The following is a 24906-nucleotide window of genomic DNA, read 5'->3' on the forward strand; positions in this document are numbered from 1 at the left end:
TTACCGACCCATCACACTCCTCAACAATGATTATAAAATTTTTGCCATAGTTTTTGCTAAAAGATTAAAAGAATGTTTGCATAGTATTATAGATGAGACTCAGTCCGGATTTATGAAGGACCGGCACATAATGAACAACATTAGATTAGTTTTAGATTTATTTGATTATAGCAATTTGGTGGAACATAATAGTTTTATTCTTTTCCTGGATTTTTACAAAGCCTTCGATTCAGTAGAACATCATTTTATTTTTAAATCATTGCAAAAGTTTGGTTTTGGTGAATATTTTTGTAAAGCGGTAAGAACTCTTTATTATAACTGTAATAGTACAATCAAATTAAAATATGGTACTTCTCCTAGGTTTTATTTGACACGTGGTATTAGACAAGGGTGTCCAATATCTCCTTATTTGTTTTTATTAGTTTCTCAGATATTTGCATCTTACATTTCTAATAGTAGTCTTCGCGGTATATCTATTGCTAACAAACAAATACTCATCAGTCAATTGGCTGATGATACCACGCTTTTTTTGCAAGATGCTAACCAAGTTTCATTAGCACTAAAGAATATCCAGCAATTCTCCAAGGCTTCAGGATTATCCTTAAACCTTTCTAAATGTGAATTGATGTCCATCAAAGAATGTAATTTGACAGAAATTTGTAATATTAAAGTACGGGATCAGGTATCTTATTTGGGTATTATCATTACAAAAAATGAATTGGGAAGATGCTCCATCAATTTTAATCCACTGATTGAGAGTACACAGAGAAAACTTTGTGCATGGCTCCAGCGAGATCTGTCGTTAAAGGGCAGAATTTTACTTGCCAAAGCTGAGGGCTTGTCGAGATTAACATATGCCGCACTTTCTTTAAGTGTCGACACAGCCATTCTTAAAAAAATTGATACAATGCTCCTCAACTTTGTATGGAAGAATAAAACTCATTTTGTTAGGAAGTCTGTACTTATGAATACCATTGATAAGGGGGGTCTGAATTTTCTTGATTTTACCACTTTAAACAACACCTTTAAAATAAATTGGATTAGAAACTTTATTAATAAGCCCACTTCTATCTGGAATTTGATCCCTAGTGTTATTTTTTCAAAACTTGGTGGTTTGAAGTTTATTTTAACCTGTAATTATAGCATTATGAAAATCCCTATCAAATTATCCCTTTTTCATAGACAAATTTTATTAGCTTGGTCCCTAATTTTTAAACACAATTTTACACCTCATTCATATATAATTTGGAATAATAAGGATCTTCTGTATAAACGTAAATCTCTTTTCTTTGACAGTTGGATTAAAAATGGAATTATTTTCGTATCTCAGCTTTTCAATCAGAATGGTTCAATCTGTAATTATTCAGAATTCTTAGTAAAGCATGGAATTCCTATTGCTCCAAAAGAATTTGCGATAGTGGCTGATGCAGTGCCACAAGGCGTTCTTATGCTTTTTAAAGGGTTTTCTTTTTCATCTTTATGTCACCCAATGGATCTATGTGAAACATTTGTAGGTAAACAGTGCTTTTCTTTATCGAAGACAAAAAACAATAAGAAAATCAGAGTTTTGTTTCAAGAGGAATCTGTTTCTACGCCATATGTTATTTCTTATTGGAATGGACTTGTAAGTGACATTCCCTGGAAAAAGGTTTGGACATTACCTCACAAGTATTTAATCATTAACAAAGTGAAAGAAATTGCCTTTAAGTTACTTCATAGGGTCTACCCAGATAAATGTTCTCTTAAAAGACTTAAGAATGATATTAATACCCTCTGTTCTTTCTGTTTAAAGAAACCTGAAACTACTCTACATTTATTTTGGAATTGCTCTTATACAATGACATTCTGGTGTGACTTGTGTGATTATATTAAATGTTATATTTATCCAAATTTTAAGTTTTCATACAGAAATGTAATTTTTGGCTTTCATGAGAATGAAAAGAAAAATGATATTTATTTTATAAACCTTTTGTTTCTGCTAGCAAAATATCATATTCATAAGTGTAAATTCTCAAAGTGCAAACCCCTTTTTCTAAGATTTAAACATGAAATGAAAATATATTTTGATACACTTGAATCCTCTAACAACTTGAAAGCTATGAGAACAATCGCTGTGTTTAAGGACTTGGCACTTGGTTTGGACTGAAAGACTGGACTCTGGCATATTATTTTATTGTAACATGGCAATGATGACAATTGTTGTTATTTTCTTTTTCTGTTTAATAAAAAAAAAAAAAAAAAAAAAAAAAAAAAAAAAAGATTTAACGTGCCCCTGATGTACTGTTTGTAGAATGCGACGATTGGTCGATAAAGTGTTTGTCCCGCCCTTCTTCTACTGTAATTGGACGACTTCGCTTTTCACCCCAAGTTCATGTCTTCGAGAACGATTATTTCTTAGCGTTTGGTTATTTTAATAACAAATATCTTTCTTGTTATGTCAAGCTGTAGAATATTTTATTGAAATTGTGTAAATTGTATAGAGGTTCAGATCAACTGATTTACTGACTAATTTAAAGATTTTAAAGAGGATAACTTTGAACTTGGAGCCAAATAGACAAGTGAGTCAAGGCCAGCACTATTAGTATGCATAAATAAAGAGGGAATGGATGCAAGATCTCCTTCTACCTCAATTTATATGTATATCACGCTAAATTACCAACCATATGCTGCTCCTCATTTACAGTACTACTGAAATCATCCAACCAGGAGGTCATGGGAATAAGGATCCATCATCAGTCGGATTGCTCTTTTAGTTAAAAACATGCCTAAAGATGAGAAAAATAAACCATCTGTGCTGCCCATACGCTGCCCCCAGTTGACCATATAGGAAAATCACGGAAACATTCATTCATAATGTAAAGGATAATAAATGTTCTCCTTTTGCAAATAAGAAAAGTCTCTGCATCTGAAAATCTATTTTTGTCGATCTAGTGTGTTTTCTTCAAAATCAGAAAGTATGAGTGAACCCAGTGCATAAGTTTTAGAGTTAAATATACTTTCAGGTTTGTCTTAAAAACTTTGGAACTGACTTTATCTAAGTACTATAATAATTGAATAAAGTCTCTGTAAGGAAATTAAATGCTAAGAATACCCCATTATTACTGATTCTCGAACAAATAAATGATGCAGAAAATTAGGGCATGTACAGGAGGTGACCTGAATAAAGCCGCCAAATGTACAAATGTGATTATAAGTAAATGGAATAGATGGAGAGAATAACAGTGTAATTTTACAGTAGGCCTTTTACTTAATGATATATTTCCTGCAGTTTCTCCCCAGAGCTGTTTGGCCTCAGCAGGCATTGCATAATGCCTTTACACAGATTGACACACGCCCAAACATTAACCAGCTGTTTGCAAAACTACAAACCAACAGCAGGTTTTATACCAGGGTTAGGAAATATATTGAACATCTATTCAGAAAACTAAAGATGTGTATTAAACAGATGCAAGGGTATGAGCTTCTTTTGAAGAAGAAAGATTTAGAGTCACTAAAAAATTGACTCTAGAAATAAAGCAGAAGTTACACTATCACTTGGCATCTTGCTCTTTCAGTCCTTAAGCCCTGGTAAAAATAGAGCATGCAATACCAAACATCTAGAGTACTGCTAGGGAGATTAGAGGATTATTTACCCATTTGGTCTGATAAGTGCGTATTCTGTTAGAAGGAAGGATGTTCAAAGGATGTGCCGTGCATATTACAGCCTTTTAGTTGTTGGATAAGATTACATAAAGATATACAAACCTTATCTATTCTGGTCACGTATGCTCATATGATCCGTGTGAATCACAGATTACAATGATTACAAGTCACAAAATTTCATTAGAATCTAGGATTTTTAATGCTACAAACTGTTGCATGGGAGATTTTATTATTTTGAAAATAACATTTCTAAAAAATATCCATGCAATCATACAGCACGATGCACAATAAACCGGATAGCCGTGGGTTCAAATCCAGGTTAGAGTACTTACAATTGCTCCTGTCAGGTCCTGGGAGCAACATAAAGTCTCCAGAGCCTTAATGGGATTTCCCACACAAACTACCAACTGATGTTTCATTTAAGTGTAGCCACAAGGTATAAAGCTATGGAGACCATGTAAGTGATACGCTGACTGGTGATCAGTATAACAGAATACAAATCCGTTTTCCCATTAAATCGACTGATGACCCTCAAACTATATAGGCTCTGCATTTTGAGTGTACTAACTCATGAAATGTGGAAAGTATCGAGGGACCCAAATGTGCAGGGAGGTCCACAACAATTTGGTTTTGATATAAAGAGCCCAAAGTTACCAGCTACCACCTTGGGTAATACATTTATGGTCAATACAATGACCACGCCAGCCATATTGCAAAGTATGTCTGTTGAGGTTTTTGATTTGTCAACACCATCCCTCTGTTTTCAAAACTACATTGACCTCATCTAGAAATGACAGGTTGAGAATGCACACATAATTTATTGCTAAAACTTTACAGAGCTTATTGCATAGCTTAGCGGTGATTGTCATGTCAGGGTCATATCTGAAATGTATAACAGGATGAATAGACTGAAGCTTGCTTTATACTACCTGGTGTTGGACACAACTGGTATGTAAAAGCTGCACATATCTGGTTTATTACAGCAAGTCTGCACATACAGTACTGGATTAGTAGGCAGCACAATACACAGACATTTGCGTTTTTATTTTTCTTCAATTTTCATTGTGTTTAACTGTGCATAAAACGGTGTGCATGCACAACACACTTTATTGTTTGGGAGGAATCACACTTATTCACTGCTTGCATTTCATCTGACTTAAGAGGACTTGCAACACACCTACAGTAATTGTAACATTTATTTGCCAGGTATTGTCTTTTAAATGCCAAAACTCTACACACAAAGCTGAATTTCGTCAACCTTACACATTCTATTATGAGACGACAAGTGTTAAAGTTAAATCTATGGCTGACAACAAGCACAAACCGCATTAAACATTTCATGGATGTGCAAATAAGATCTTGTATTTATTTACACATGCAGTGTAAGTAAATGACAATTGTTATGCAGTATATTCCCTGCCAGTTAACACAGTATATGCTGTCAAATCAGACCAGAGGTCTGTTGCATGTATATTTTAAAGTGCATGAGGCCACAAACATATAATTTGATATGGAGATAATACAAATATTTTTGCACTCAAATTTTTTAGTTGAATCAACTAGGATTTACAAGTGATAAGTTGCTGTAATTTATTAAAATAAAGTTGACATAACTAAAGCAGATTCAACTTGATTTAATAAGTTACAGCAACTCATCACTTGTCATGACTTGCAAATCCTAAATGATTCAACTAAATAATTTAAGAGCAAAAATACTTTTCTACAGAATACCGTATAGCAGTGGCCTTCAACATGGTGTCCGCGGGCACGAAGTCTGTGAGTTGCCCACCAAAGCACATTCTGTTAATAGCCTCAATTTTAATATTTATTTATTACATATTTTTATATTAGCTTAGCTTCTTTTATGTATCTTAACATTTTAAACAATGATAAAACATATCAACCAGCAAAATAAAATAAAACAAAAAAGTTTTGAGTCGACTATATTAAAAAAGTCCTCTCATCTTGTGCTGTAAATAACTGTATTTTGGGTAAGTTGCTTAGGATGCATTAAACATCAGATATGTTCAAATGTGCACAATGTTGTTACAGTATTATGGCATATGGCTTTGCATATTCAGTTATATGTTAAAACTATCCTGTTATGTAGGCTAACTTAATATCAAACAGTTAATCGTGTGTATCACTGCTTTATATTCAGTAGCAAATTATGGTATTCATTACTGTACGCAAAACACTGGAAGGAAGCCCCGCCCATCACTATTCAACTCTTGTAGTTGATCATCATGGATTAGTGATTCCAGTGTGAGGAATAAACTTCAGACTCGTAGACACTCGTCAAATAATGTAAGAATATATAAATTGATGTCCTTTTCATTTTCTTAATCTTACAAATTAAATGCTTTGTTGTTTCAATTCAGTTGATGTATATAGACGCGCGCCGTTTGATGCTTTATTGCGCGTAGCCTTGTTTAAGACGAAATAACAATTTAAATAACATCGCGTCACCAGCCCAATGGTCGTGGGGTTCAATCACATAGGGTACTAATGAAAAAGTATACATTGTAATTCACTCTGTAGGTGGTTTTGAAATAGATCGTCGTCTGTCAATTGCTTACATGTATATGTAAATTATTGCGATGAGTACTTAAATTGGCTGGAATAAATGCGCAAAGCTAAATAAAGTGTGTTACTGTAAAGATTAGATAACGTGCTGTAAATACACGGGATGCTCTGAGGTCAATGATCATCAGTCACGTTTAGACCGTCTACCTTTAAGCCTCAGATAATGAAGGTTAAGCACACAGGTGGACATGTAGATGATGGGATCAGGGGTTTCAGCACCCGCACCCCCTGCTGCACCTCAATCACATAGTGCCAAATGTGCTGTGTGAGTTTCAATGCATTTCTGTTACTGCATTTTCTCACGTCACGTACTGTATGTTTCACCTGTCTGCGTGTTTTAGCCTTATGTCTGCAAACGAGGAGCGCACTTTCATTGCTATCAAGCCGGATGGGGTGCAGAGGGGTCTGGTAGGAGAAATCATCAAACGATTTGAACAGAAAGGATTCAAGTTAGTTGCTATGAAATTAATCCAGGTAAGCTGAAATAATAGTCTATTCAGAAGATACAATGCAATGCTTGCTTTTCTGTTAAAGCTCCCATATTGTTTAAAAATACTATATTATTTTACTATAGTAAAATACCTAGTAAATACTATGGTAAGCTGGTATATAGTAATTATTTTACACTACAGTAGAATTACCACAATGTAGTACAGTAGATACTATATTATTATATTAATAATATATATTACTATTTTACACTATGTATTTTTCATTATGTTTAGGTGTAATTGAATGTATTTGTTATTTATATAGTGACGTATGCATTTTATTGTTGTTATCTGTATGGTCTATGCAATGTGTTCTGCACATTAAAATGTACCCACACATATTCAGTCGTCTACTAGGGGTTAAAACCAATTACTTTAATAGTGGTCTCATTTTTTTGTGAAGTTGTGCCTGTTACTGTACAGATCCCTATGTGATGATCTAATTAAAGTAAGCCAAAAATGAGATTGTGTGATATCACAGTTTTTATGCAGCATTTTTTCCAATGCTTTGTATTGGTGTTTGTCTTTAATGCAGGCCAGTGAGGAGCTTCTCACACAGCACTACATTGACCTGAAGGACCGGCCATTCTTTCCTGGGCTTGTCAGTTACATGTCCTCTGGCCCTGTGGTTGCTATGGTAAACCTATTTATACTGCTTTATTTTTCCCTTAACATGACCATAGGGAACTTTAAATTCAGTAATGTTTCGACTTTATTGCTAATATTCATTTCGTGATTTATACTGTATAGGTGTGGGAGGGTTTTAATGTTATAAAAACCAGCAGGGTAATGCTTGGTGAGACTAATCCTATAGACTCTAAGCCTGGGACTATTCGTGGTGACTTGTGCGTTCAAGTTTCCCGGTAAGAACTAATGCCACACACTTAAATAACATTTTGATAAATGTATCAAATTTCGTTCAGCTTGAATATGAATGCTAGTGTAATTTATTCTAAAACAATGCAGAGTTATTTTTAATACTTTGACTGAAACCTATGCTGGGTTGCTTTAACAAATTGTTGGGTCAAATATACAGTAAACATTTTCTGAGTTATACATTGATGTTGCAGCTTTCACCCCAAAGAATCTATTATCTATGTAGCCTATCTGTTTGTCATGTTCATTTATCTGTGCCTGTATTTTGCTAATATTCACTACAGGAACATCATCCATGGCAGTGATTCAGCAGATAGTGCCGACAATGAGATCAACTTGTGGTTCAAACCAGAAGAGCTATGCGACTACTCTAAATGTCAACATAACTGGCTCTAGGCTGAAAGCTTTTTCTGCACATCCTGCATCAACTTCCTCTAGTGTCTCATTTTATTTCAATTTCCCACTGTTTTTGTTGATTGTCTTTATAATAAAACTAATTTTTATTGAATATATTTAGTGTGAGAAGTACCAAAATAGAAGTTCTGTATTTTGTGAGTTCAGTGGTTCAATGACTTTAATAAAAAACAAATACTATTAAGCCATGACATGACGCATTTAATCTGAAGATCAATCTATTGTTTTATTAAACATATTCAAATACGCTGTAGTTCAAATTGATGAAATAATAAGAGACTTATTTTTACTGATGGGACTATGAATGTCTCTTTTTTTTATCACAGCAATGCCCAAGTATTGCTGTAAGGAATGAACTCTCGGACATAAAGAACACAGTGCTGTTTAAAAAGATATCTGTAGCACCAGCAAGTGCTGCTTTCATAAAGTCTGTGAAAATATCATTATGCCATATAATACAATGATTTCAAATAGTTACTTTTAAAAAAACATGCAAGAACATGATGCTCTGCTCTTCTTGCAGACATGAGTTATTACATATTTTTCACAATGTAGGTAACATTAAACAGAAAAAATATCTCTTTCAGTCAAGAACCGGTTGTATAACCAGTGTACAGTACATGCAGAAAGAAATAAACTGGTAAACAAAAATACAATAAAAAATACATACAGTTTAGTGCATACATAATATAACTTTAGGGGAAAGTGCACAAGGGTCAAAGACATAAGCAGGTACCCTATGTAAGAACTAGTTGCACATGATTGAATTGTTTTCTTAAAATGAAATTAACATTCATCTTATTTTAAGAACTTGATTGAATCATGTTGAACTGGTGCACATAATTCCATTTTTCTATTCATTTTAAGAAAACTTAATTTAATCATGTGCAACCAGTGTTTTTAGTGAAGCATCTTATTAGTATGATCCAGTAGTATGATCCACCTATTTTATGTGTTTTGTCATATACAGAACTGTGCAAAAGTCGTGGGCCACCATGCCACAATTAGATTTGTTGTTTTTGCAATGTTAAAGCGATCATATATAATTGTTTCTCAGTCTCTTTAAAAGAATACATTTTTAGAAAATACAGGAAATGTGTATATAGTTTTAAAAACTGTATAAAAATGTAAACTGATGTGTCAAGTTTTTAGGGTAAACTCCCTTCCACTTAAGCAATAGCAGGAAACTGCAGGATATCTTTAACCTAAATAAAATTAAATCCTAATTTTAAAGAAATTCGTCTTTTTACTTCATTCTGCTCAAAAACCCTCAAGAAGTGCCAAGAGAGGTCACACTAAACGATACCTAAAGACGACATTTAGTCCAAAAAATTTATTTATTTAATTGTTTTGTACTTATTTCCTGTATTTGCTGTTTGAATCTTAATAAAATAGATTGAAAAATTATTATGGATGGACATTAAAACTTCTAAAACAACAAGTCTGGTGGTAGCGGCCTAAGATTTTTGCACAGTACTGTATGTGTAACCTATGTCTATTAAGAATTAAAGCCAAGGCCACAGGTCTCAGGTCTCTTTTGGTCGATTGTGCCTGAAAAACGTAGTGCTTTGCAAAAGTGTTGTTCCTGTGGTTTATATCAATCTGCTGTATTCCGCTTGCAAATTTCAGTGAGGGTGACGGAAATTACTGACATTTTCACTACACAAATCCAATAAATTATCATTTTTATAAAAATATATACATTTAAAAGATGTATCCCATACATTAATGCTTTATCTTCCGCTTGTCAAAATATACTATTGCTAAAATAGCATGTTAAGAAAAGTAACATACTTAACATGTTAATATCTACTTAAACATTTATGCAAAGGTTCACATATTATACAATGCACAGTGCATTTGTAAATATACTTAAACACATGACTGATTGATTTGACAGTCTGACCATGTCCTCTTTTGATATTGATACTGTATGTTTACAGTAATATTACGGTCAAACATACTTGGTCCATGATCATCTGAACTGACAAGAGTAGTGTAGACAGGGTTTGGTTTCCTTAAAAATGATCTGTATTGTTGCTTGCATTTGAACAGAGAATAAAGCCTTGTTCAGAAAACATTTCAAACAGTTGAAACATCTCACTTAGCTTGTACTGTGCTGTACATCCATTGCTAGAGGCCAAAATCCTGATCTAAGCACAGGAAATAAAAGTGTCTCTGCTTGAAGAGCTAAAGTAAGTGCTTATGATGGAGCACATTTTGTTCAAGTGATCCACAGACGCAGAAAGCAACGGTTTGGTATAAGAGATATGTGTGATATTACGTTTCAAGTGGTTATCATACATTATTTCTAAATAAGTTTGAGGCATGAAAACATCCACTACACCCAACAGAAGAAAATCTGAGTCATTTCTAATAAGCAAAACTTTCATACTCTCAAAACTGAAAACAGCAGCTTTGTGTAAAACATAGGCCAATATAGCTACATATTTGGGCAATACTATTGGGTGCCTGTAAAAATTATTCACTTTACCTTTAAATTTAGAAATTTCTTTCAAACCAATACTTACAAGAAAACTTATTCGCAAGTTTCTGATTCGAGTGTGCTGTAAACAATGAGATGTGAGAAGTTTGATTGTCTCCTACAAGCTTTTGCATCCACATGAAGGACTCATGCTACATTAGTGTCAGGTCAATCCAACATGGCGTCCAGCTGATCGGCTAGATCATCAAACATGTTTCCTATATCATCAAGAATGTTCCCAGCTGACTTCACCGTGTTGATGCCACTGGGAGAAACAAGAACAAAGTTATAAAGTTTGCATGTTGACTATACATCTGTCTTAATAAACCAGGCAATGTCTGTCCCTTAAACCATATTTGTTGCCTTTGTCAAGATTCACAGCATCAGTATGCAAATCACCTGAATTAGCATATGGTATAGAACAAGTTAAATCTCTTCAAAATGATGTTCAGTGGTAGACAAAATGACCAGGAATACAACTGACAGTGGATTGGTTAAAAGAGGAGTCAAATAAAAGTCCACGCCATCTGTCTCCAACCCTGAGATAAGGACATGGACAATTTGTCTTCATCTCAGCCAAACTATCAACAAGTCAACAGGACAAAAAAGACAAGGGAAGTGGAGACCGGTGTATTGCTATAGATTTCCCAACGGACAAGTGGTAATTTAGTCATTTTACCTAGTACCATCTGGAGATCTGTCTTATTTTATGTGTAAACCCAACACAATCACATGGTAATTTGTATGTATTTTACGAGATTGCTAATTTGAACGTTTTATCAGGTCATTTTCAATTTCATTGTGACTTTAAAAAGGTCATAATATGTAGCATTAGGTATAGATACAGTATGTAAACATTTTGGTACCAGTATGTGTCTCTGGGGTACAAATATGAACTCTTTAAAGGTGTACATTTTGAAAGGGTACAACCCCAGTGACAGCTAGGGTAAATATTTTGACAATTTTTTCTGACATATTTGTACGATTTACCTTATAGGAATTAGCCAACTCATAAAATATTTACAAATTCCTGTGAGATTAGGCTGGCTCTAAAAATGTATTCAAGCAATTCAACGTTCCTCTTAATATGTAATAGAAGTACAAAAATAAGATCTTCATGCTTTTAAATTGCGTATACTGTATGTATGTAAACTCTTTGCATTTACTCGGGATACCTGCATAGATTGGTCATATAATACTTTATTGGTCATATAACAGCAAAACTTCATATTTCATCTCAGTGATTTGACTCAAAAGTTTGCTCACTTCTGGCTTCAAGTTGCTTTTGGATAAGTGTTTTATCCATTTTCAGTTGTTTCGTTTGGACCAATGTGCAGTAAAGAAATTTTAAAGAAATTAGTCTTTTTACTTCAAGATGTGTTCAGTGCCAAGAGAGTTCACACTAAACACAGACAATGCCTAAAAAGACATTTATTCCTGAAAATTGTATTATTAATTTTTTTTACATATTTCCTCTGTTTTCTGTTTGTATCTTACAAAGGAGGATTAGGGCCAAGTTAAAATAAAAAATAAAACCATCTCGAGATTAAAGTCATTAAAAAGCGAGAATAAAGTCATTATTTAACAAGAAAAAGTCCGAATAAATATAATTTCGAGAATAAAGTCGTTATTTAACAAGAACAAAGTCTTTATTTAACGAGAATAAAGTCATTATTTAACGAGAAAAAAGTCCGAATAAATACTTTCGAGAATAAAGTCGTTATTTAACAAGAATAAAGTCTAAAGAGAATAAAGTCGTTATTTAACGAAAATAAAGTCGTTATTTAACAAGAATAAAGTTGTTATTTAATGAAAATAAAGTCATTATTTAAAAAGAATAAAGTCGTAATTTAACGAGAATAAAGTCATTATTTAACAAGAAAAAGTCCGAATAAATATACATTTTGAGAATAAAGTCGTTATTTAACAAGAATAAAGTCTTTATTTAACGAGAATAAAGTCGTCATTTAACGAAAAAAGTCAGAAAAAATAGAATTTCGAGAATAAAGTCGTTATTTAACGAGAATAAAGTTGTTATTTAACGAGAATAAAGTCGTTATTTAATGAGAATAAAGTCGTTATTTAACGAGAATAAAGTCATTATTTAACGAGAAAAAAGTCAGAATAAATATAATTTCGAGAATAAAGTCGTTATTTAACGAGAATAAAGTCGTTATTTAACAAGAATAAAGTCGTTTTTAACAGGAAATAAATTTATTATTTAACAAGAATAAAGTCGTTATTTAAAGAAAATAAAGTCGTTATTTAACAAGAATAAAGTCGTTATTTAACAAAAATAAAGTCGTTATTTAACAAGAATAAAGTCGTTATTTAACGAGAATAAAGTCATTATTTAACAAGAATAAAGTAGGTAATTAAAGAGAATAAAGTCATTATTTAAACAGAATAAAGTCGTTATTTAACGAAAATAAAGTCGTAAAATTTCGAGAATGAAGTCAATATATTCAGTTTAGGCTTATTCTTTACGTTCTTTACTGCATGATATAAATACAATAAATTCACTACACACAATATATATTTAATAAGCATGTACGGTCAAGCAGAAAAGGCCAGAATGTGCTCGTTTTCAGGAAACAAACGTACCCTTTAGTGGTTTGTGTTCTTATTCTGGGATCTTCTGCTTGTCTGTACACAGAATGTTTTTATTAATAAAATGTTTGCTGAATATGATGTTTTAATGTTACTGTGTAGATGCATTAAGCCACATTCAATGTTGTCTTTTAGGGTTTTATAAGGGTCTGCACTTAATGTAAAGCTTTTATATTGTTGCTTTCATGAGAACATGCTTAAAGTGAAACGTAAGCCTACTCGTTGCATTTATCTCAATTGTAAGTTCACAAAGCCGCAGAGTCTTTCCATTCCTCCCTCAGCCATACGATTAATATCCCCCATCACCTGTGCACTTTCATTTAGGTGCGCCTCTATGTGCATATACCTACCCTATTAACAAAACCCTTTATTCATGACGATATTCTGTTCATCGCATGCCTGTTTTATTAAGGTGTGCACCGAATTTTGTTCGTTCACATTATCTCCCCCCATATTGCCTTTTATATGAGGGAGATTCCTTAAATTGCCTTTCTGATCGCATCTCCCTCATATTGTTTTATTAATAAGACCGGTATGTAATTTGCTATCTGCTTTGCAGATCTGCTTGTTCGCATCACTCCAAACACGTTAATGTAAAAATATGACATTATTATCAAAATATTACAACTTAAGTCTCATTAAATAACGACTTTTTTCTATAAATTATATTTATTCTGACTTATTTCTCATTAAATAATGACTTTATACTCGCATTTTAATGACTTTAATCTCGAGATGGTTTTATTTTTTTATTTTAGCTTGGCCCTAATCCATGTATGGACATTAAAATTTCTAAAACAACAAGTCTGGTGGTGGTGGCCTACGACTTTTGCACAGTACTGTATATGTGGTATATTCAATAAAGACACACTGAGTGTTAAGCAGCCTGTGCAATATAATTTAAGCAGAAATCCTGGAAAATCTGTAGGGTTCACACACAGTTTGGTATGTCACCTAACTCACTTGTCTCTTGGATCGTCCTGAGCCAATTTCCTTTCCACAACTTTAAGCGCTGCTTCCAAAGATGTGCTAGTTTGCTCTAGTCGCTTATGTACCAGCACATCCTGGACTTCCGACACGGCCTGTGGCTTTCCTGCAAGCGCAGACTCGTATTGAGGTCCTTTGTTTGAGGGAGAGCGAATCTGAGGACTGCATAGAGGTGAAACAGCGTAGCCCACGCTCTGTACAACACAGACTGTCACTCCTGACAAAAACAAGGTGGACATGTAACATAACATAAAACATTCTTTATTAGGAGAGGCATCCAAACATCTGCATGCCAACAACAAGACTTACAACGCTACACCTACTGTAAAAGTTTGTGAGTGCTATGATTTGTATTAAAGCGCTACTGAATAATTTATATCCCAAAGCAGGAGATATGAGTGTGTTTACTGTATGGTTGTTTATGCATATGATGCTAACCAAAATAATCATTTATTTAAAACACACACTGGGTGTTGACTTATGGCTGTGAGCACATTACCTGAAGTTGCTGAGGCAGAATGACGTGTGGGCTTACAAGGGGTTGGCGGTTTATGCAGAGAGAGACTGGGTTTGTGTGAATTTGTCAATGCACCATTCTGCATGCACTGTGAGATCTCGGTCTCTGCGCTCATATCGTTTCCTATGTGCGTGCTTGTGCCTTGACCTTTGGTTTGCAGTTCTTTTGGCCTGTGTCTTCTTTTGACAGTGTCTGATTCTTTCAAGTTAAACTCGGGCACCTCTAAAGATGATTTAATAAAGTGTGCTGGCTTCAGAATATCAACGCCAGTCTCAGAGGGCATTTTATTGGTTGCTATTTTGGTCTTTTGTTTGATGGTCACTTTGCCTTCCTCAGCGAAAGGTATGCTCTCCTGTGAGCTTCCTGTTGAAGATTGTGAACCCGTTTCTGGTTCGTGAATTGAAGATTCACTTGTGGCTTTGTTACAATTGCCTGTATTTTTTGGTGAGATGGTTCCAAACGAAGGACTGTTGCATGTCTTACCAGGACTTCCAGCGTTGTTCTCCAGTCGGGCTGCTATGCTTCTTACGCTTCCGGCGCTTTCTGTTTCAACCCCACTTGGGGACGAACTCAATCGCTTCGGAGGGGGTGGTGGAGGACCTTTTCTCTTTGCACGCACGGCGAAGGAATGACTGCGGCCCACCTGATGCCCGCTACAGCCGTAAGATGGCTGGCTGCGACCGGGTTTACGCGTGAGCGTTGCATACGATGCCACGTTCTGCCTAGATGCCGATGTTTTATCTTCTTCATTCTCTCCATCTGACAGCACATAGCGAGAAAGACTCTGGCTGCGCTTTTTGCATCGGGACGCATCTCCGTTTGATTGTGGAGCTGGGCTTCCCATGTTGCTGTTTTGATGCTTAAGATAGCTAAAACCTCTCTGAGCAGGCGATCCGTGCGGTGACCCGTGATGGGGCTTGGAGGGAGAGACCATTGGTTTGGGATTGGTGAGAACAGGTGGGTATGCAAAACGTGCCACCTTATTGCCGATTACAGGAGGTGTCCTTGCCAGCACGGGACTGCTAGTCAAGGGGTGATGAGAGTGCAGCGGCAACACTGGTGTCATTTTGACAGGTGATGCCTGGCTACCATCCTGAGACTTGGCTACAGCATATTGCTCCTTGCTGTGGCTGCTGTCAGTACTTTCCAGGCTCTCCTGTGAGCGGCTGTGGGGGATGAGAGATGCCATCGGGTGTTCCTGTGACCGCCCAGAACCCCCCGATCGCATGCCGATGCTTTCCTGACTGAGACGCATGGACGCTCCGCTCACGACGCAGAGACCCTCCTGGCCTCCGGTGTATCCGCTTCGGGCCATGGCATTCTGCAGCTCGGCGCTCAGTTCGCTGTCCTGGAAGGTGAGCATCTTTGGTGACAGAGGGGTGGAGGGGCAGTCTGGGTTTTCGTGGTGCTCGATGGCCACCAGCTCGAGGGCAGGGGGAGCTTTTCTGTGCTGCAACATTGCCTGACCTTCTGCCTGGTTCTTACGAGCTTTCTGCACATCAATGAGTTTCTTTACAGCAAGCATCAGCTTCTTCTGATGGCCTGTAGGTAAACAATACATCAATCCACATACATAATTTTGAAATAGATTCTTAAATGAATCTATCCATCCATAATCACTATCTGTATGATGTAAGGTCCACTTACCCAGTTTAGTGATGCCAATTTCCTGCAGATCCTCCCATGTTATATCTTGTACTATGCTGATGGAGTCATATCCATTCTCTGCTAGCTTTTTCTGGTACTGTGGCAGTCCTATAGCACCGAGCCATTTGCCAATATCAGACTGCGATAAACATAAAAGTGCAATGGAACAATTATTAGATTAAATTCATCTACAGTGTCTTTCTCTGTGTACTGTATTAAAATCAGTGTCGGTTATACATTTTAAATCAAATACCATGTACACATTTAACAGACTTATTTAACACACCCTAACTCATATTCATAATTGCAGTATGTTACATATCTGTTTATGAACAGTAGGCATATATCCTGAACATACTGTAAAAAAAATTTCATCTGAAGAAAATGTATATATCATCATATTTACTGGAATATAATCCGGCAACCACTCAGGGATGTTTAAGTTGCTGATCTCCACAGAGATCTTCTTGCGATGACCCGGCTTTGTAACACCAATAGCAGTGAGATCCTGAAATCACAAAGAGAAAAAAATGAATAGTGCTGATCTCAAAAATACAGCATGTCCTTTAGCTTCACAATCTATAGGATGTAGAAGAAGACAGTATTAAAACACCAGACCTGAATACAGGCATACAGACAGACAGCTCACCTCAGGGGTCATTCTGCTGATAGTGGGTACATCATATCCTGCCGTGAGGAAATTAGATGTGTACTGCTCCAGCTGAAACTCTCTGAGCCACTGATAAATAGCTTCAGCATCCTTGAGAGATCATAGAGAAATCAGCAATGAGAATGTTACAGCAAATACACTTGTAGAAATAAGGAGAACAACAGTACAATAGGAAATACATTTTTATTCTGCATTATAAAACACAGATTATAAAATGCATATGGTAGCCGCCACAGGACAAACATGTAGTTTAAAGCCTCATTCAGACCACCAGCGATTTTCCCGATGTGTGTCACTTGTCTCTTTCAATGAGGCGTTTCTGAATCTGGTTGTCATAAACAAATGAGTACCGTCCACTCCAGACACTTACAAGAGAATGATGACTTCGCTATTATTGGTAGTCGCTCCCGAAAATCGCTCATCATTTGCATAAAGTTAAACTTTTCTTAACCATACGGTAGCCAACGGTCACTTTCGCTCATGTTGCCAAAAGTCGCCAAGCTTCCACTAAAATGATTGAGATAGTGTCGCTCTGCTACTGCTTGTCGCTGGCTGTCTGAATGAGGCTTGAGACAACGTAGGGACGAAACACGCTCTGTAGAGCAGTTTGTCCGTTTATGGCTACTGTAGAATCATGACGGCGACTTCCATGTAAGGTAGATAAAAATGGTTTATTGTAATAAAACAATACAGTTCATTATGTAAGGTCTTTATACACCACTTATAATATAGTTATGTATATTATATTGCATTTCTGTCAAGAGATCCTTCTAAAAGTTACACAATGAAGGTCAGGAGATTTGAAAGTTTAATTTAAGTAACCAAAGTCTCAGATGTTTCTTCTAAATTTGCTTATTAGCAGTGATGGGAATAACGGCGTTATAAGTAATTGGCGTTAGTAACTGCGTTATTTTTTTCAGTAATGAGTAATCAAATACATTACTGTTTCCCCCGTTATAACGCCGTTATCGTTACTGACATTAAAATGCGGCGCGTTACTAAAATTGATCTTACTGTAGTGATTTTCAGCCGCGTATGCTCACTCTCTCAGCCAAACACTGTTTTTCTCTTGTGTGTGTTGTGAGAAACATAACGAATGATGATTGGCTTAATTTCCATCGGTAGCCAACCAGAGGCAGAGTTCACAAAAAGGCCCGCCCACACGCGCAGTCCAAGTCAGAGGAGCGAGCAGCAGTGTTAAAAAGTCTGAGCAACTTGGTCACTTTGTCGCTAGATTAAGCAACTTTCTATCACTTTAGCGACTTTATAGGACAAATCTAGCAATCTTTTCTGGCGTGGTTGGAGACTTTTGTAGACTGACATGAAAATACGCGTCGTTTTCTCTTCTCAACGAGCAGCGGTGCTGCTGCTGACTGTGCCCCATCTCAAAGCACGGACATGCAGCCCGGTCATCGCGCATCAATCACTCCGAAAACACCGGCGACAGGGCGATGGCAAGTACAACAAGCTCAAAGGTAGCGGTCGCAAACACGAAGTATAAAGCACTACTTTTACATTGTTGAGGTGAAAGGCAGGAATGTTTGTGTAATGTGCAACTTATGCCCATGAAGAAAAAGTCTCTCCACGTCTGTGGCAAGTAATTCTGATCTAATAAAGCACCTCACATCGTCACATGCTGCCACAAAATTAGTGATTTCTCTTTAGTATTCATTTTATTAATTTAACATATTTAATTTTGTAAGGGGCATTCAAGTTATTTGAAATATTATTTTTTTTAAGTAACGCAGTAATTACTTTTCCTGGTAATTAATTACTTTTATAATAATGTAACGGAGTTACTAACTCAGTTACTATTTGTGAGAAGTAATTAGTAACTACAACTAATTACTTTTTTAAAGTAACGTTCCCAACACTGCTTATTAGAAATAAAAATGTGATTATTGTTAAAATTTAAAAATTGTTAAAAAGGCAAACTAATTTACAATTAAATAATCTGTATTTTTGTAATTTCAATAAGAAATGTTTAGGTTCATACAAAAAAAGTCACTAATATCAACATTTGATTGTAGACTTTGCAAATCTGAGCTCAGTTTGTGACACTGTTGAGATCTCCCTTCGTAAGCTATCTGTCTTTTTCTCAACAGAATATCTGAGACACAGGAAAGCAAAAAAGCAAAACTTTCCAATTGCTTTCCATTTAAACTCCCTGATGTCTAAAAGTAATAGAGATAATAAATAGATCTCATAAGTGATTTTTTTCTGATAAGGTGATAGTCTATTAACATAAAAAGTCAATAAATAAATGGTAAAAATTCTTGTTTATACATCACAATAAAAGAAGGTAAAAGATTTCACATTGCATTGTTGGCCTATAAAAATTTGCATAATGTACACAGTATACACACTACATACTTCAGCAATAGTAAGAGTTGTAGGGTAGTGATTCTGTCCATAACCCTGGTCTCACCTTGCCATCTAGAAGCTGGTGTGGATGAAGGACGTGTTGCTCTCCAGTTCTGAAGCCACTCAGAGGAACTCGAAGTCCAAGAGCACCTAAAACACAGATATAAACAGACATCATTTGTGGGTCAAATAGTCAGCTCATGATCTGGGTTTGGGCCTGTGGAGTATGAAATCTAAGATAAGCGAACACTTTAGGAATGCACTGTACTCTTTTGTACATATTATTGTGTCTACATGTGAATGCACCAGTGACCTGACAGACTATATGTTTTAAATCAAAAGCAAATAATTTTAAACTAAGCAAATCATTTCATAAGCTCATGTCCTCATCTAGTGCTTAAGAAGCGATGTAATAATATTTTCATAAAACGAAAACAATACTGAATGCATGTAAAAGTAGTTAAATATGTTTAAAATGGTTTGTTTAAATGACTTACAATGTGTTGAATGAGAAAGATGCTGCTGACTGTTGGAGAGCATGAAGCTTAATGTGTCGCCATTAAAACTCAAACAAGTCAATTAAAAATTGCTGTTTGAAAAAAAACTCACACCAGAGGGACAGTTGTGACATTTTAAACCATCGCCTGAAAATGTTAAAAACACAAATTCTTGGTCTATTCCATGTAAAAATACTCAACTGACTTTCCCATAAAGACAGAGCGCAACGCGTCATAAGCTGAAAACCAAGCCCATCGAGGAAAAACAATCCATCCATCTCCATTGACTTTGTATTGCGAGAGGCTGCCTCTTTGTCATTTCTGACTTATAACAAAAAACAGAATAAGGCCTAAAAGCTGCTGTGTGACAGGGTTTACCGCTAACAAGCCAAAAAAAAAAAGAAATATGCTTTTATAAGCTGTCGACCCCAAAAAACGAGCGTTTAAAGACACAAAAGTGAATAACAGGCAACTTTTCACACTACTACTATTATTAGAACTACGCCCACTGGAGGGAAACGTAATCGGCGATCCACTTTTTAAACTTTACTGCTTCACCACAAGATGCAAACAGCTGCGGGAGGCAAATGGTCTGAAAGGGTCATTGCAATGTTTATTTTGGTAAGGTAGGTACCCAATATGTTTGTATTTACATGGATTCAGATATTCTACTTTGATGAAACATTGTGTTGCTTTTGAAGTTTGTGTTCTAAATGAATTAGCTTAACGATATACTACATCTACACAACTGAAAACGTGCTTTACCTAATTCTGATTTAAAACATCTGTTTATGTTTGTTATTTTGGTAATGTCATTCACTTTGTACTGCAAAGTTTCTAGCTGGTGAATGAGACATGAGATGGACGTCTGATCTGTGCGTGTTCATGTTTTGGAGGATGCGTGACTTTGGATGGCGAATTGAATTGAGGGTGGGATCGTAATTTTAGTGCTATTAGGTAACCGTTAGCATTTTTTTAAATCAGATACCCTGCCTTTAATACTTTCTTTTCTTTGGTATCTCTGAGTTACATATAACTCTACCTGCCTCTCTCCATCACAGATATCCTTCCCTCTTAGTGAAATCTGACACTAAACTGTATCCCTGTACATGTAGGCTACAAATGACCAGTCGCTCCCTCTTCATGAAAGGTATGAAGGCTTATTCACTTTAAACCCATAAAAGGCAGTGCTAACCTGGATGAGGGTTTGTCTGTTTTATGGCATCAGCAGTCTGAGAGCACACTTCCACCATTTCACCAGAAGATGGCGGCAGCTGCACACAGAAAAATAAGCACCATGTCACATCAGCACAGGCTTCAGAAATTTCCAAATAATGGAAATTTGTCGTAAATTCCATTCAATAAGTAAGGCCATTCAATAAGTATGGTGACATTGTATTTTCAGTAGAACAGTAAAGAAGAGTTTTAGCTAAAACCGTGATCTATGGTGATATATAAAATTGCAAGTCTGACTGAAGTTATAGATTAAAAATAGTGATAATGTTTAATGTTTAGTTCAGTTTACTGCACGGACCAATCGTCTTGCTTCCTAAGACCTGAAAATATCTACAGAAACAGCTGGGATTAATTTTGCTTAAGAGAACTGGTACCTGAGGACTTGCCATTTATGGATCACCGTGGTCCATGGTTTTAACTAAAATTCTTCTTTACTGTTCTACTGAAGAAACAATGTCACCTACATCAGTGGTTTTCAAACTGGGGGCCGGGGTCCCCAGGGGGGCCGCGAGATGGTGCCAGGGGGCCCCAGTTTTATGACATTTTATGAAATACATTAATTTATCATGAATTCTGTGTAATTAAACCTAAAAAAATAAGGCTACTAACCAAAAGCACTACTTTTTTGTGTAATTTAATGTTTTTTTTATTAAAATGTTGTGTTTTAGAACAGTTTTTTGTCACAAATTTTCTTTGGGGGGCCGCAAAGGAATGCACCGTACACAAGGGGGGCCGCACGCTGATAAAGTTTGGGAACCACTGACCTACATCTTTAATAGCTTGAGGGTCTTAAGTTACAATAAAGGGTATCAGATGGTAATGTCATGGTACATGACAAATATCCACCTTTGTGGTGTCCTGGACGGCAGCAGGTAACTGATGGGCTCCATCAGCGCTCTGTCCACTGCCAGCACTGCGACTGCTGCCCATGCTACCTGAACTCCCCACACTGTTCCTGTCTCCTGCTGGCAGAGATGGAGAGACAGAATGAGAGAGAACATCTGGAAAGATACCATATAATCACAGAGGCTTTACAGATGAAAGACACCCAGTCAAACAAATTGGTAAGCAAATCCAGGGGGAAAGATTTGAACAGGTAACAAGTACTGTATGACCTCTGGAAATGTGGAGGACCATACGGGGAGGGACCGGTGTGAACAAAGCAACACAAAACTGTGAGCTGATGGGAGGCTGACAAACAATGGACAAAGCCTTAGGTGACAGGAACCATGTGAAACCTCAACATAAGAGGAAAGGCTCCAGCCAGTGGACCAGCAGAAGGTCATAGGGATAAGACAGCAGGCTGACAAGATACTGAAGGCGAACAGGGGACTATCTGGGAACAAGAGTCTCTTACCATTAAGAGAGGTCCTGAGGACCCAAATATCCTCTGACTCTCTGGGACTAGCTGGACTGTCGGGAAGAGGACCTAGCAAACACAAACACTTTAAAGGGCCGGGGGGAGATTCTGGGATTTTTGGGGATCTTGTTTAACTTGAATGATTTTTATACCAGATATTACAGGTTTGGACTGTAAATAAATAAATTACTGTGAATTTGTCTGTTTTTGTAAATTTCCTCTTCAGTTTGAGAACCACTAGTCTAATTGACCATCTACTGTATTGTCTTAAGGCTACAGTGTAGTGTATATATAGTATTGCTTTATATGTTGATAGGGTGAATAGTCTATGAGGGAAAAAATAATATAATCTCAATTTATTCTGTTGCCTGACAAAATCAAAAACACCCAGAATTGTATGATAGGTATTTGTGTGTTGTACCCTCACAGATTTATGCTCAGGTGGGGTTCTAAGTCTGTTCCTGTGTATATATTGAATTCATGCCTTTGAGTCTCACACTACCTGGGTGTTGATCCAGCCCGTTCTGGTGAGTCAGGACAGGCCGGGTGGATGAGTATAAGGTATAGGTATCATCAGTATGAGAGGTGTGATGAGAGCTGTGTAAGGGCAGGGCCCGAGACAGAATGGGATGTCTCTGGGTGGGTAGTGAGGCCTGCCTGGACAGAAAACCCCCTAGAGACACAACATGAAAACAATAATGTGATAGAAATTAACAGACAGACTCCGTTAACATTCTTTCAAATGCAACCACTGAGTAACATTTAAAGGTGAAATGAGTAGCATTATGGTAAAAAACAAATGAAGAGTTTGGTTCCAAAATGCAATAAACACAATAAAAAAATACCGCCCAAATCAGTATTGTATTAGGTCAGTATTAAAAAGTAAATTCTTAATTTTACGCAAAATATCCGCTGTGTTATTCTTTCATCTTTTTTCCCTTTTTTCCAAACCGCGACAAACGGCAGTCCTCCTTCTATGCAGAATACAATAAATACGCTCAACCAATCACAACGCACCATTTCACGCATTGTAAACATTAATGGCGGCACTTTGAATACACACGGAATCCAAATTTTCCTCATCTACTTTGTACTTCGTGATCAACAAACAAACAAAAACAAAATAATACTTCATTGATAAACCTGTGGTGGTTTTCTGTGGCGGGGAAGAAACGTAAGCCATGAATTCGAATAATTTATATGAGAGGCACTCGGGCGAAGGGAAATGCTGGCTGTTGCTTGTTCTCACATGACAGCATCAAGCTTCTGTCATGCAAACACATTGACCCCAGGGGATCTCATGAAAAACTTTCCATTATTTTATGCAAAGGCAACAAAAATCGAGCAGGAACAAAACATTTTACAGCTGATCACTGTCAAAAAAAGTTCAGCAACGACGTCCCAAGGATGACAGCAGTAATGACAGTGTTCTTAATATGACAAAGTGTGTGTTTTGATTAATGCCATTAATGTTTATTTTTTAATCAGTGAATACCACTAGTCAACTAAATGAATATAACATGGCAAAGATGAATGCACATTTATATACTGATTCAATAGATTTATAGCATTTTGAAAAAATGGTCATGTTTTTATAATAAATCTTTGAAAATCAAATTTGAATTTTTAATGTTATTATAACCTAAAGATGTTTGTAACGGAAAGTAGTGGTTTTCATCTTGTCACTTTCTTGGTATAGAAAACACATTTTTACCCGAATTAATCAAAATGGATTTATTCAGTTTTGGAAGCAAAGTCTTCAAATAGTTTCAAACACCTTCCCAAACACTACTGTTTTAATTCATCAGAGCAGGCCAAAAAATCTGTATAGTGTAATCCAAATATTTTTCGTCTATAAATATTTAAAATGCATATCTGCTAAGAGTACATTACGTCAAAATTTAGGACTACACAAACATAACTTTAGAACACACACAGCTGTTTTGATTATTACATCATTAACGTTGAACATTAATCATACAGTTCATCTTTATCACTGTGACACAATAAAAATAACTGTGGTCGACAAATATGTTTTTTATTTGCCACTGTCGATAACAATATTGAGAAAGCTATGTGGCCCTATATGAGATACTGATATAACCTACCCGTTCTCACCAAGATGCGTACAAATGACACGCAGTGTGATTATCGTGCAATAGATACGCCAAATTCCGATTTTGCGTGCATATGATACGCCAGTCCTTCCCATTCACTTATATGGCGAATCGTTTCGTGACGTTTTATTAATTGTTTTCTCATTTGTTTTCTGTTTTTTAAACCATTTTCGCTAGGGTTTAGGGTTAGATTTCACATTTGTTTACGCAGGATATTTAATATACAGGTTTCTCTAAGTTTTTATCTATATTTAAGCCATGGTCGCTTGGAGTTGGGGTTAGAGTTGGGGTTTGGGTTAGGATGTCATTTTTATATAACAAAAAGTTGTTCTAACCCTAAACCCAAGCGAAAATGGTAAAAAAACAGAAAACAAATGAGAAAACAATAAATAAAACGTCACGAAACG

General features: G+C 36.1%; 2 protein-coding genes across 7 annotated transcripts in view; one reads left to right on the forward strand and one right to left on the reverse strand.

Moving 5' to 3' along the window:
* Positions 1-5849: 5849 nt before the first annotated feature.
* nme2a (NME/NM23 nucleoside diphosphate kinase 2a) lies at positions 5850-8018 on the forward strand. The gene is made up of 5 exons (XM_065242397.1): positions 5850-5949; positions 6570-6702; positions 7255-7356; positions 7470-7582; positions 7880-8018. Exons 2-5 carry the CDS (start codon positions 6574-6576, stop codon positions 7989-7991), a joined length of 456 nt encoding a protein of 151 aa, XP_065098469.1. The 5' UTR covers positions 5850-5949; positions 6570-6573; the 3' UTR covers positions 7992-8018.
* A 2601-nt stretch (positions 8019-10619) lies between these two features.
* The window catches only part of caskin2 (CASK interacting protein 2), a 64251-nt gene continuing 49964 nt past the window's right edge, over positions 10620-24906 (reverse strand). For 2 of the 6 annotated variants that reach the window (XM_065242390.2, XM_065242393.2), the window contains 11 exons: positions 22885-23055; positions 22380-22451; positions 21869-21987; positions 20982-21060; positions 19354-19439; positions 16905-17015; positions 16662-16763; positions 16256-16394; positions 14591-16150; positions 14068-14308; positions 10620-10759 (listed from right to left, as the gene is read on the reverse strand). In XM_065242390.2, coding sequence (XP_065098462.1) covers positions 10663-10759; positions 14068-14308; positions 14591-16150; positions 16256-16394; positions 16662-16763; positions 16905-17015; positions 19354-19439; positions 20982-21060; positions 21869-21987; positions 22380-22451; positions 22885-23055 — 2777 coding nt within the window. In that variant the 3' untranslated portion in view covers positions 10620-10662. The remainder of the gene's footprint in view (positions 10760-14067; positions 14309-14590; positions 16151-16255; positions 16395-16661; positions 16764-16904; positions 17016-19353; positions 19440-20981; positions 21061-21868; positions 21988-22379; positions 22452-22884; positions 23056-24906) is intronic. The other 4 variants (XM_065242391.2, XM_065242395.2, XM_065242394.2 and 1 more) reach the window with 4 other exon arrangements.

Source organism: Paramisgurnus dabryanus, chromosome 1 (assembly GCF_030506205.2).
Source record: "Paramisgurnus dabryanus chromosome 1, PD_genome_1.1, whole genome shotgun sequence".
Taxonomy (NCBI): Eukaryota; Metazoa; Chordata; class Actinopteri; order Cypriniformes; family Cobitidae; genus Paramisgurnus; species Paramisgurnus dabryanus.